The sequence below is a fragment of the Strix aluco genome, chromosome 4 (genome assembly GCF_031877795.1).
Source record: "Strix aluco isolate bStrAlu1 chromosome 4, bStrAlu1.hap1, whole genome shotgun sequence".
Taxonomy (NCBI): domain Eukaryota; kingdom Metazoa; phylum Chordata; class Aves; order Strigiformes; family Strigidae; genus Strix; species Strix aluco.
In genome coordinates this window covers 56,841,321-56,853,823 of record NC_133934.1, presented here as the reverse complement: position 1 = coordinate 56,853,823, position 12,503 = coordinate 56,841,321, and the positions used below count along the sequence as shown (strand labels likewise).

General features: G+C 35.6%; 1 protein-coding gene across 1 annotated transcript in view; it reads left to right on the top strand.

Moving 5' to 3' along the window:
• CENPE (centromere protein E) overlaps positions 1 to 12,503 on the top strand; it is a 39,234-nt gene that overhangs the window by 17,198 nt on the left and 9,533 nt on the right. The window contains exons 22-34 of the mRNA XM_074821432.1: positions 330 to 484; positions 1,521 to 1,835; positions 2,659 to 2,970; positions 3,168 to 3,326; positions 4,215 to 4,421; positions 5,318 to 5,602; positions 5,710 to 5,868; positions 6,744 to 6,965; positions 8,119 to 8,281; positions 8,483 to 8,700; positions 9,722 to 9,859; positions 10,749 to 10,949; positions 11,031 to 11,174. Of these exons, the coding sequence (XP_074677533.1) occupies positions 330 to 484; positions 1,521 to 1,835; positions 2,659 to 2,970; positions 3,168 to 3,326; positions 4,215 to 4,421; positions 5,318 to 5,602; positions 5,710 to 5,868; positions 6,744 to 6,965; positions 8,119 to 8,281; positions 8,483 to 8,700; positions 9,722 to 9,859; positions 10,749 to 10,949; positions 11,031 to 11,174 (2,678 nt within the window). The remainder of the gene's footprint in view (positions 1 to 329; positions 485 to 1,520; positions 1,836 to 2,658; positions 2,971 to 3,167; positions 3,327 to 4,214; positions 4,422 to 5,317; positions 5,603 to 5,709; positions 5,869 to 6,743; positions 6,966 to 8,118; positions 8,282 to 8,482; positions 8,701 to 9,721; positions 9,860 to 10,748; positions 10,950 to 11,030; positions 11,175 to 12,503) is intronic.

Here is a 12,503-nt window from a genome sequence, read left to right as displayed (position 1 = left end):
TTCTTAAACTATTTGGAAAACTTCCACCTGCATGTTTTGTAAATTGCAGTTTTCTAAATAGTTTAAGAATGTTTTGTAATTCACACAAACACAGTCAAGTTAACAAAGGTTGTCGGGGAGTATCTAAAATAAACTGGGTGTCAACCTAATGAGTGATAACTGAATTCAGACCAGCAGTTTCATCTTTAATTGTTGGCCATTTTAAAATAGTCTTTTCTAGGATTCTACTGATATGACATCCAGAATGCATTATAAGTCCTCTGCTTAATTTAAAACATGCTTTTCTTCTCTCACACTCTCTTATTAATCTAAACTTGTTAATTCTCTAGATCTGTGCTCTCTTGTGGAGCTGGAAGAAAAGGCAGCTGACTTAAAAGGGGAACTAGAAAAAGCCTGGAAAGAGAATGCACTTTTACAAAAACAAGTAAATGAGCTATCAGAATTTCAGTCTCTACCAAACACTGTTGAGATGCAGCAGAAAGAGGTAAACAAAAAAAATCTAACTTTTTCTTTGTTCTTACATTGTTCTTGACTAGTAATGTATCAATAGAGGCCTATAGGATATGAAGTTTTAAAGCCAAAAGTTGTCTTGAATCAAATAACCTGAGATTTTTACAAGTAAGTTCATTAAATTATTGTTCCTCAGGTATTTAATATTTGCATTTAAGAATAAATTTACATGTTTAGTCACAGAGTCTACCGTAATTAATCAGGAATTTCTAGTCCAACACTTGCCTGCCTATTTGCCTTGGTCACCATTGATAACTGTGTGTATATGTATAATGGTGGTTGCTCCTGGTTTACTGTTCTAAAACTGAATTTTTGTCTAACTGGGCAAAGAGAAAATTTCAAGACATCTTGGCAGAAATGCTGCTTGAGAAGCGAGAGATTTAACTTGTAAATTCTGGAAAACTTGTAAGGAAACTTCTGTTTCCTGGCAGATCAGGTCTTAGTAGACTAAGTTGGCTATAAATGTGTCTTAAAGGGTTTGTTTGCAAACACTTTCTAGGTTTCTTTATCCTTAAATACCCGCTACTAAGTAGTGCGGTGAAAATTAGCCAGGACAAGTAATCTCACCAACTCATGAATGCTTTGCAGGAAGTTCCAAACCCTTCTGGTGATCTACTTCCACTAATAAACAAAACTTAATTAGATGTTAACAACTTTAAATTCTGTATCTTAAAGAAAGTATTGATACATCTAAATATCCAGTTTAGGAGTTATAGCTAGGAGTATCAGTCCAGTCCTAACTCAAACATAAGAAAAAGGAAATATTTAAAGAACATCTAAAGAGTTAGAGGAGAAGTTTCAAGGTTTTGGAAGGGGCTTGTCTGTCTTGCTTCCCTTTGAAGGATTGTTTGCTAGACAGCTCCCTCCCAACAAAGCAAAACCCAATGTACTCTGCTGTGTGTTTGCCTGTACTTTATTTCCTATATCTGTATATGCACATGTTTTTTATTACACAGCTATGACAAATACTGATTTAGAAAATGCTATTAATGCTGTTTTTCTGTTGGCAGATTCTTGAAAAATGTGAGGAGCTACGCTTACTAAAATTGGAAAGAGAAAAACTGCTTTCTGAAGTAGCTGATAATGAAATTAAATTTAAACATATGACTGAAGAAATTGGAAAATCAAAAGACAATCTAGCAGATGCACAACTTAAGTATGTAAAGTTTGATCAGGAATATGTAGCACTTAAACAACTCCATGAAGAACTAGAGAAAAAATATGTAGCTGCATCAGAAAACAATGAACAAATGAAGCTCCAAATAAATATTCTATCTAAAGAAGCACAAGAGTCTAAAACAGCTTTGGATGAAGTGAAATTAGAGGTGAGTGTCAGCTTGCTCCTTTTTGCAAATACAAGACAAGGAATTAATTTGTAGGATAAAGAAAGAAAAGCTTTTTTGGAGAAGTAGTCTTAAAGGTATAATTAATACTATCATTGAAATTCCTTTAGCGTAAGTGGATATTACTTATTCTATTCCAGGTGTATAAGGTTATGCTGCTCAACAGTCTCTTTCTTCATAGGCAAAGAAATTTATATGTTGCTCCAGGTCATATGTCTCCTTCTGTACTTGACCTTTTAATTATTCTCCCATTCTGAAGTTACACCTTTATTATGCAAAATTTTTTTTAAATTATGCTTCTATGACCTACTCTACCTAAAGTCATAGAAACAAAGTTTCCTCATTTGGAACTGGAGTCTGTTTAGAACAGGTCTTTCAAACCAAAGAGAATCACAACATAATTTTTTTTTCTTTCTAAATGCCAATTTAAGAAGCAAAGGGAACTAAAGATACATATTTTTGACAAGGTTTTGGCATTGACGGCTGTCATATTCCAGCTATGGATTTGATAACTCCTAATTGGATAATTCCTAAGATACGTTACAGTTTCATGTATGGTGTTATATTTTAGTGTGACTTTTGCTGCTAAGGAGAAACCACAGAAGGTTTTGTAAAAAAATGTTTATTTAATGCGGGTAAGAATATAAGCAGTGACTTAAAGTGAAATGATGAACTTCTTATTCTCTTGTTGAAAGCTAGCATATCTCACCCTTTCAAAGCTAATATAAGATTCTCTGAAAACATGTATGTTATGCAGTTTTGCATTACAATAGAAGTGTTTGGCCTTTTCCTTTACAAACTAAAGCTCTCTAGCAAAATGAAAGAACTGGAAGAAAAGACAGCAGAGCACAAACAACTTCTTGAGATAAGAGAAGATTTTATTCAGACTCAGCAGAAGTTAAATGAAATGGAGCAATTAAAAGAGCAAGAAAAGATTATGGAGTTGAGACTGGAGGCCAAGGATTCAGAGATCCAGGTAGTTCTTCAGCAGCTTACTGAATGTCGAGAAGAAGTAAAAACTCTACTCCAGGAAAGAGATCACCTGAAGCAAAAAGAGGAGTCTCTCCAAGCTGAGACAGACCAACTCAAAGAGGATATAAAGGACACTATTTCAATGGTAGGAATTCTGCCTTTGTAGAAATGGACCATACGTGTTAAGGGGGAGAGTGTAAGACAACTTAAAAATTGTACTGAATTATATATGGGAGTAAGGGCGTTGGGGTTTGTGTGGTGTTTTTTTAATCAATGAGTGCTTACTAATGTTACAAAATACTTGAATTTTCTTTTGTGGATTTTCTTTCTTTTATTCTAAAGAACATTTTGGCACATGAAGAACTGAGAAATACACAGAGTTCTCTCAAACAATACCAGAACACTGTTGAGAAGTTGGAAAAAAATATTTCTGAAAAAGAATCTCAGATTCTGAGTGTTGAAGAGGCACTAGGGAAAACCATTCAAGAACTCAATATAAGGGTAAAACGTTATGTAATAATTCAAAATAAAAATGCTTTTAATGTATTTTCCAACACTGAAAAAAACAAGCCTAGTTAGTCTGCTTATAGTCTGTTCTGCTTGTCATTTAGAAAATTTCTAGGCCTTTGGTAGAAAGTGGGCAAGAAAGTAATACTGCCTGATCCAAGTCTTTACCAGGTACTGATCTATTTCTGTAGAGATTCCAGCTGTAATGTACACTCTAATACACCTTTGCTTAATTAGTGTGCCCTGTGGTTGTCAGTTTGAGTGATGGCATTAGATGGCAAGTGGACGAAGAGATAAGGGTTAATTAAGGGTAGAAATAAGGCTAATGGTTTATAACACTCAGTCCCAAAGAGAAGCGTTAACACATAGGTGTAAAGGGCAGCTCATTTCCTAACACAGAGCAGAAGGCTGGTTCACTGCTTTTTATGCCTGTTTGTTCAACAACTGACAAAGAAGGGTGCTGAGAATATTAAATGTTACACAGTTGCTTCAGTAGTACTGTTTTTCTGGAGGGATAATCTATAGGATGTGATTTTTCTTGAAGTGTATCAGCTGCCAGATCCAGTAAGTCAATGGCTGTCAACTCAGCATTTGGATGTTTTGGAGCAGATGTGTAAAAATAATCCAACAGGTGTTTCTTATTTGGCTTCTTCCACAGACTTTTTCTAGATTAAAATCTAGCCAATATTGCTGAAAAGACTGCTGAAAGGTTAGCATTTAAAACAGGTGACAAAGGCCAAAGAGTCAGTTCTGGAGTTCTCCCAGTTTGGTTACAGGGGCTTGATAGTAGAAATACTGTAGCAGAGTGAATCACACAAAACTTTTGCATTTAATTTTGGTTTTGAATTGATGGAAATACTGTCTTTGCACATTTTTTTATAGGTATCACAAATGACAGAAGAAATAAAAATCATCACATCAGAGAGAGACCAGCTTGCTGAGGAAAAATCGGAAAAGAATAACTGTAGAGAAAATGATCAGCTTCAGGTGCAAAAAGAACAAATCTTCTTCCTTACACAAGAGAACTATTCATTGCAGGATAAGATGGACAGTTTACATTTGAAAAAAGAGTATGGGGAAGGAACTTCGGTAATTATGCTAAGGCTGTAGTGGAACGCATGCTTATTTAAACTTCAGTGGAAATAATTTGCAAAACAAACTGGATAAAAGGGTCCTGCTACTCATCTGCAGACCATTAAACACTAGGATTATTATTGTTGAGTTGAAATATATTCCACTCATATTGTTATATATGGACAACTATTAGTAGAATACAACAAACATTTTTTTCTGTAAATAAAATTTTAATTTGATATAGGATGGTGATTTTTCTGAGTTGATCTGCACAGAGACGTGGTTCTATAAGTAGCTGAACCTTAAAATTGCTCATCTGGAAACTGGTTGTGCTTTTTTGAAGCATAAATAGAACTGACTTTTTTCCTGGCATCAAAAGAGGCATCACATCCAACATTTTCCAAAACTGCACATGCTGTTTTGAGTGTTATATGTATATATATAAAGTGTGTGTATGTGTATATACACTTTGGAAAAAAGTAAAGTATGTGCATATACTTTAATATTTATGGGGGGAGTGGACACACTTCAAGGAAATAATTGTCTTAACACCATTATTGTCTACTGTTGAGACTAGAAATATGGATAAGGTTTCTGTAGTTTGGTTTGTGGTGGGTTGTTCTTGTTGTTGGGGTTTTTTTGGGGGTGTGGGTTCCCCCCCTCAGTCTTAAACTATGGCTATGAAATTCTACTTCTAGTAACTTGTCTCAGAAGTCCTTACTTGAATTGCATGTTAAGAAACATACAAAATTTTAAGTTTCTTGAAATTAGTTCAGTCAAATCTTATTATTCTGAAAAAAAATACAAATCTCTCTAAAACATTGCTTCTGTTTCTAATTAGCCTATCAAAGGTTGGATATGTTTAAAGCTACTTCCCTAAATGTGTTGACTTCTATCTCTGTATAAAATAGATACCACAGATTCAAGAAAAATCTATTGAGCAAGAACTGTTTCTTCTGAGAGAAGAGCTGAACCAGGCACAAAGGAAACTGCATGAAATGGAGGAAGTAAAGGCCAATGAACGTCAAAAAGAATCTGAAAAAATGGAAAGAACAGATTTTATTCCAAAATTGCATGACTGTCAGGAAGTGAGCACTCTGACAGAAAGAGGAGATGATAATCTTAAAATGCAACTGGAGAATCTCCAGAATGAAAGAGACCAGCTAAGAAAAACTATACAGGAGACAATTAGCATGGTAAGAAGAATAGTCCTATTCATTTAGGATGATAGCTTTAGTAAATGTCTGCCTGAAATTTTGGAAGTGTCAGGCTTTAATATACTGTAACTGTGTTGTGTCTAAAGAATTCAGAGATGCGGGAAGAGTTGAGATGTGCTCATTACTCTCTTGGACAACATCAGGAGACTATTGTGGAGCTGAAAGAAAGTATTTCAGAGAAAGAGGATCAACTCTTAAAAGCGCAAGAGGCATTGAAGGAAACAACTGATGAACTGCAGCAGAAGGTCAGATGCAGTTTTGTCAAGTAAACTAAAAATCCTATCAGGATTGGCAATCCATATCCTCTGCAGACTTCAGTTTGTAAGGGTTCAGTAAATGGTAATAATGAAACTTAATTAAAAGATTTTCCCTTCTTTTTCCCTGTACTGCTTCTCAAAAATGCCATAGAAACAGAGGCAGTGAAAAGATGATCCAACATAGTTTGACCTGCAAACTACAACCCTTACTTATAACTAAACATGCTGTAGTGCTGGGTGATGGAATATTATTTGGAATACTGCTCTTTGATCTCAGTGCACTTTCCAAATCTTAAAACTTAAATTCTAACAATATGTCTTTTAGCTGTGTAACTCTGAAGATACTTGAGCAACTAAAAGACTGTTTGTTTGGCTCATTCTTTAACTTGCTGCACTATTATAAATTTCTTATTTACTTATTTTCATGTCTGAAGCTATTGTGGCTGCAGGAGACAATAATACTTGGTAGAACCAAGCCTATCTGCTGTGGATACAGCAATGGAGTCATTTTTATGGAATTATAATGGCCTGTAGGTTTTTACACATCTGCTTTTGTTTACCAATGAGACAGAAGCACTGAAATTTGATTGACTTCTAAGCAAAATTGTTATATCTTTCTTTGCTTACTGCAGCAGTAAACTAATGGAGTTGTCTTCTGTAAAATAATCCAATTATAACCACCCATATGTTCAGATAATGCTTGTGAAATATGACTTCTTAAATTCAAACCTGATTACTGGAATAACAAAATTTAATAAATAAGAATGTAACTGGAGGTTTTTTCCAAAGCAGCTCTCCAATTACTTCTATCCATACTAGAGTTTATCAAAAATGTTAATACTGGTTCTTGTTTGTTCTTTCAGCTCACTGAAGTAACTGAAAACCTGACTCGTGTCTCTTCTGAACATGGCAAGCTACTGGCAGAAAAAGAACAAATTGAAAGAACAATGAATGAGCATATCTGTCAACAGCTTGACAAAATAGCTTTACTTAATCAGGAAAAAGATGAGCTACAGCAAATGGTAGAGACTTGTAAAGCAGAAAGAGATCGGTTAGAGGCTGACTGTCGGGAAAGCAAGGAGACAGTATGTATAAAATCTCTTAAATAATTGTTTTAAAGGCAAGTTGTACCACTCTGAATTTCAGTCATGACGCCTTCTGCTATTCAGTATCTGCTCCTCTTCCTTCACTTGTTCATAGCAACAGTAAACTAAAAATTTAGTTTACTAATCCAATCTGGATTTTGGAATCTGTCTTTTTTTTTTACCCCCTATCCCCTTCCTGCCCTCTTGGTCACTTAGGCAGAGTTGTCTGCCACCCGCTGCACAAACACTCCACAAGTGCCAGTTACACCTTTCATGTACAGTGCCTTTGCATTTAATGCTGAACAGTAGAGGTAATCCAGGTTTACTGATATCTAAGGGCTTAATTCTCCTACCACTTCAGCTCATTCTGGATTGATGAAGAGAAAGCTAAACCCAGAAAAGAAACTGATTAGCTGTCCTAGTTCTCCTTCCTAATGCCTTATTTCCTGGCAGATTACTGACTTAAGTATTCCAAGTATTTGCATGAAAAATATGCTTCTGTTGATGCACTATTTCAGACAAATTTTTTCTGATACGTAGTTTAAAAAAAAAAAAAATCAAGATGATAATTTCTAAAGTTAAAAGGAAGTCAGGTAAATTTTTTTAAGAGAAGCTCTGCAAATTATTTTAAGAAACTTAAAAGCTTTCATAAGATTTTTAGCAAACCTCAGGTAGAATCACTGATCTCTAAGTATGTATAGACCAACAAATTTTAAAATTAAAATCGGCCAACTAGGATTATCAAATGTTTAATTTGAGATTTAAATCTTATGAAACAATTAGACAAATTGCTCATGTAACTGGTGGCAACTGCCACAAGAATAAGTGTATCTTTCAGGGTGTGGTGTTTTTGTTGTTTTTTGAATAGTCATCTACATAATCTGTTCCCCCAGCAACACTTTTCTGTTTCCCCTTTACTTCTGCCTACTTCTTTTAAAAACAGATAAAGACTATTTCTAAAGATTGTCTTCCTTTGGAGTTCTTAAACTAAGCATGGGGGAATGACAACTGAGGTTTTTTCCTAAAGTAAAAGGCTGATTATTCTGATAGTTCTCCCCTGGAAATTGAAATGCTTTGACATACCATTCTTAATTCCTGATAAGCAAAACCTAGTCATACTTAGTGAACATCTGTGTAATACCTTGTTCTGCAGTCCTTAAAAGTTCTGTCAGAAATGGAAAATCTACAGGAAGAACTAAGGCATCAGAGAGAGCAAGCTGATATCCAGAAGAACATGTTAGCACATGGCGAAGAGAAATGGCAAAACACTGAAGAACAACTAAATGAAGAAATAAACAAACTGAAAGAAAAGGCAAGTACAGTAATAAGAAACTCTTAGAAATAATTTAGAGGATGTCCCCTCAAGGACTTATTAGAATAACCTGTGATAATTTCTGCTGTTTTATTGGTCCAATAGGTCATGTCGTGGTAATACAATTTAGCAATAGAAGAGGAGTTTTTGCTAATAGTAATGTGTTGACCTTATACTTATTTTTAAAAATGTTTTTAATAGGTAGTCAAGCTGAATGAGGACTTAAATTTGGTAACTAAGGAAAGGCACCAGCTCCTGGGAGAACTAAAAGAAAAGACTGAGAGTGAAAGCAGTAAACTTCAACAGCAGGAGAAAGAGTGTGACTTGTTAGCACAGGAGAGAGATCAGCTCCAGGAAATGCTGGAAGGTATTCAAGCAGAGAAGAACAAACTGGAGATCAACCTACAGGAGAGTGTTGATAAGGTGCTTTATCTTTGATTAAAGTATAATAACTACAAATGCTTGGTAGAGGAAGATGGCTAATTCTTGAAATTGTCTTGAAAAATATCTTACAAGTATTAAATTTATGCCAGTATTCTTCAGTCTGGGTATATGCTTTAACTTCTGTCTTGTGGAATGGTATTTAAAGATGCATGTAAATTCTTTCGAAAATGTTACTTGAGGCTGCTTTATTTAGGAATAAATGAGGAACCAGAAAATACATGGGTTTCATTATCAAAACACTTAACAGATGGTTTTTAATGAATTTGATAAAATAGTATCTTTTGTAGTTGAGCTCCAAAGTTTTGAAACTAAAGCTGACGAATTTGGACACCTTTTTCTTCTGGTTGAGGCATATCTTCACAACAGTGAAGTCAAGCGAATTGGGTGGTATCCACTGAGCATCAGTCCTTGTTCAGATATTGAGTAATCACTTCAAATATCTGTAGTTAATTCAAATCTATGGTGGGAGGAGAATCTTCTTACTCTTGCTACCAGTATCTTCCAAATCACCTGGTTTTGAGTATCAGTTGTCTTGCTGTAACACTTCAACTTCACTGGAAATTTAGTGAAAGGAATGCTAGTTCTATAAGAACTTATCAAAGATAATTTAACAGCACTCTGTCAACAGTCCAACACAAAGTTGTGTTAAGTAATAATTTCTAGATAGTTCTTAATGTGTACCCTACTCAAATTACATTCCTGCTTTGTGTTACCCATCTGTGTAAACAGGGATTGCAGAAAATATGTCCAAATGTGCTTGTAGCATGCTTTGTCTAATTCTTTACATTACTAAGGATTTATCACTATGCTAGTTAGCAGGCTTTGCTTAGCAAAAGGAGAAACCTTCAAAGACAGAACTCGAAATTTCATGTGCCTAACTAAATCACTCTTTGTACCAAGTATTTTGACTCCTATGAAATATTGAATGGCCTGGTGTGTGACAGATTCATGTGCTTTCACAGAACTTAATTGTGTATTTGTCGCTTTATTGTTACTCCAGATTCTTGAAACCGAAAAGGAATTGAAGTGGCAGCAGGAACTCCTCAGCAATGAGAAGATCAAAGCTGAAGAAAGGGAAAAACATTTGTTAAAGGTTCAAAGGCGGTCAGAGATTTTGGAGGACAGCCTCACAAATAAGGTGAGTTCTGGTGTTAGGAGCTATTCTGTCTTCTGCTGGTTTATCACTGATATGCTAAACTTCTGTTCAAGACAAATCCCTTTTTTTTTTTTTTTTAATTCTCAGTGCATCTTTTTTATGGGTGCTAAACAAGGATGAACATGGGCAAAGGATTTTGCACAAGTTTCTTTACTGATGTTTAGGAATAGTATCCTCAACTTGTCTCAGCCTTGTAACCAGTTGGTTTGGCCACTCAATTAGAATGGACACCAATTTATCCAATGTGTGCAGCCTTAATAAAAGTCAGTAATTGTACATGTATTTATTCTGACTTTAAAAGGCACCGTGTAGACAGTATGCACCTAGGTGGGTTTGGAATCCTTGGTGCTTTGCACACTTTCAAACAATATGTTATTCAAAGTCTTGCACTTAGCTCTTGCCAACTCGGTCTTTGCAGTTTTCACTTCACTTTTCACCTGCCAAACTATTCCTTTGTCTGTAGATCAAAGAGTGTAATTAAGGATTGCTTCAGATTAGCAAATGTGTTACTGCTTTGTTCACTGGAGCAGATATAAAAACAATTCCATTGCCCATCTCTTACGCTAATCATCTCCTTCTTTTTGTTTTCTTGTGCTGTGGACATATGTTGACTGCCTTTTTGTTTGTTTCCTCTTGCTTTACTGAAGACCAAAGTTGACTAGAGTTCTCAGGGTGTCATGTTATTCCTTTTAATTTCTTTTTCTGAGTGAGTAGAACACCAAAATTATTTTTAAACTTCTCTTGCTGTTAGTGTGAATTTTAGTTACTGCAAATTCTGTTGTCTGACACAACTGGTTTGAGTACTTCATAGGGGAGTATACACACCAAAACCAAATCGTAATTCTTGTTTGTTCTCCACTATCTATTATAGATTCAACAGTTAACTGAGATGCTAAATAGCGTATCATGTGAAAAAGACCAGTTACTGGCTGAAAGAACTAGTCACTCTTTCCAACTTAAAGAACAAATCTCATCAATTAATCAAGAGAAAGATGAGCTACAGAAGCTTCTTCAGGATGTCAGGTCTGAGCGGGACCAGCTCAGGACAGAATTGCAAAAAAATTCTGAGATGGTTGGTGTTGCAAGTTGCATACCTAAGTTATTACAAACTTCTCTTCTTGAATGGTATTTAAATATGTATGGTTTTTTTTAGTGTATTGAAACAAATGCAAAACTGGAATGTGCTCTAGACCAATTGAAGCAGAGAAACCTAAATAAGTCCATTCAGGTGAACCCACTGGATAATACAGAGCAGGTGGTTGATGACAGTGTGAAGGAAAAAACCTTGAAAATTAAGGTAAACTTACTTCTGTGCTTATTTTAAGGATGCGTGTGAAACCTTAATACCGCTTATTCTGGAGCATTAAACCTTGTTTCCGTGTAAATGTATAAAATTCTTTGCATATCTTGCTAAGGTGTTGCAAACCATGGGATCACTTGATTTGCTGTTGCTGTTCAGTGACTGTGCATCTCATTATAAGAAGGTTCAATTTAACTTCTCGGTTGAGACATCTCATTTGATTTCATTACTGTCCAGCCACCCCAATGAAAATAAATAGTTATGTAGAAGCACTTCACAATTTTCTTTTTGCAAAATCCCCCACAGCATTACTCACAACAAAAATTTGTTTCAAATAAATTAATTTCATTAAATAGCTTCTCTCCTTAAAATAGGAAGCTTCTATAATTCCTTAGAGCTTTTGGTAATCAACTATACTGAGTATACTTTCTCACAGATGTCAGAAGTACTACTAACCTACCGAAAGCCAAAATAAACCAGGATTTATGAAACACTTTAAAGAGTACCATTGTACTGCACTCTGTACATCTGTGCAGCAGATTTGGGCTATATGTGCTAGAAAAGCCATGAGTTCTTCTTCAGTTAACACCAAAAGTGGTAAAGGGCCAAACTGCAAATATCAGCTATGTGTGGCTTTCTCCATTCACAGTCTTTCTATCCTACATCAGCAGTAGGAAGCTAATAATGAGGGAAGTAAACATCAGTTGATTTCTTTAAATGGCACTCTCCTCTTCTGACTTTGTAATAGGTAAGATCTCATCTGCCTCCTGTGCAGTTTTCTCAAGTATCTTGTACTTGTTCCTGTTGACACAAGGCACGTGTTAGTTCCAATGTCTTTACTGTGGGGTGAAGAGTTAAACTGGTGAATCCTGCTTCTTTCAACTAAGAACCAAACATGGATGCAGTATGCCCTGGGAAGTTTTATACTTTAAAAACATATAGCCTAGCTTCACTTGAGATACTTGAGTTGCAATTTACTGGGAGTGCCTTGAAGACTATTGCATTTCTCAGCCTGCTTACTGCTTGATCACATCTTCCTTTTTATGGCAGACTGCTAGACACAATGTCATGATCCCTTTCTTCCAACAAAGGGCCAAGTAGATCAACTTGGGAGCCCATCCTGAGGGCAGCCCAGCTGGCAAGCTTGTGACCAGGCAACAATTTAATTTCAGGCCTCATCTACGGGTCTTGATGTGGCCAGGCAATCTAAACCATGAAAATAATTTGAGCTTGTGAAATGATTTTCTGGAAAACTAAGAAATTCTCTGCTTTTGTGCCTGGCTTAGTGTTTTTGTCATATTCCTGGGGCAAGTCAAAACTGAAGTC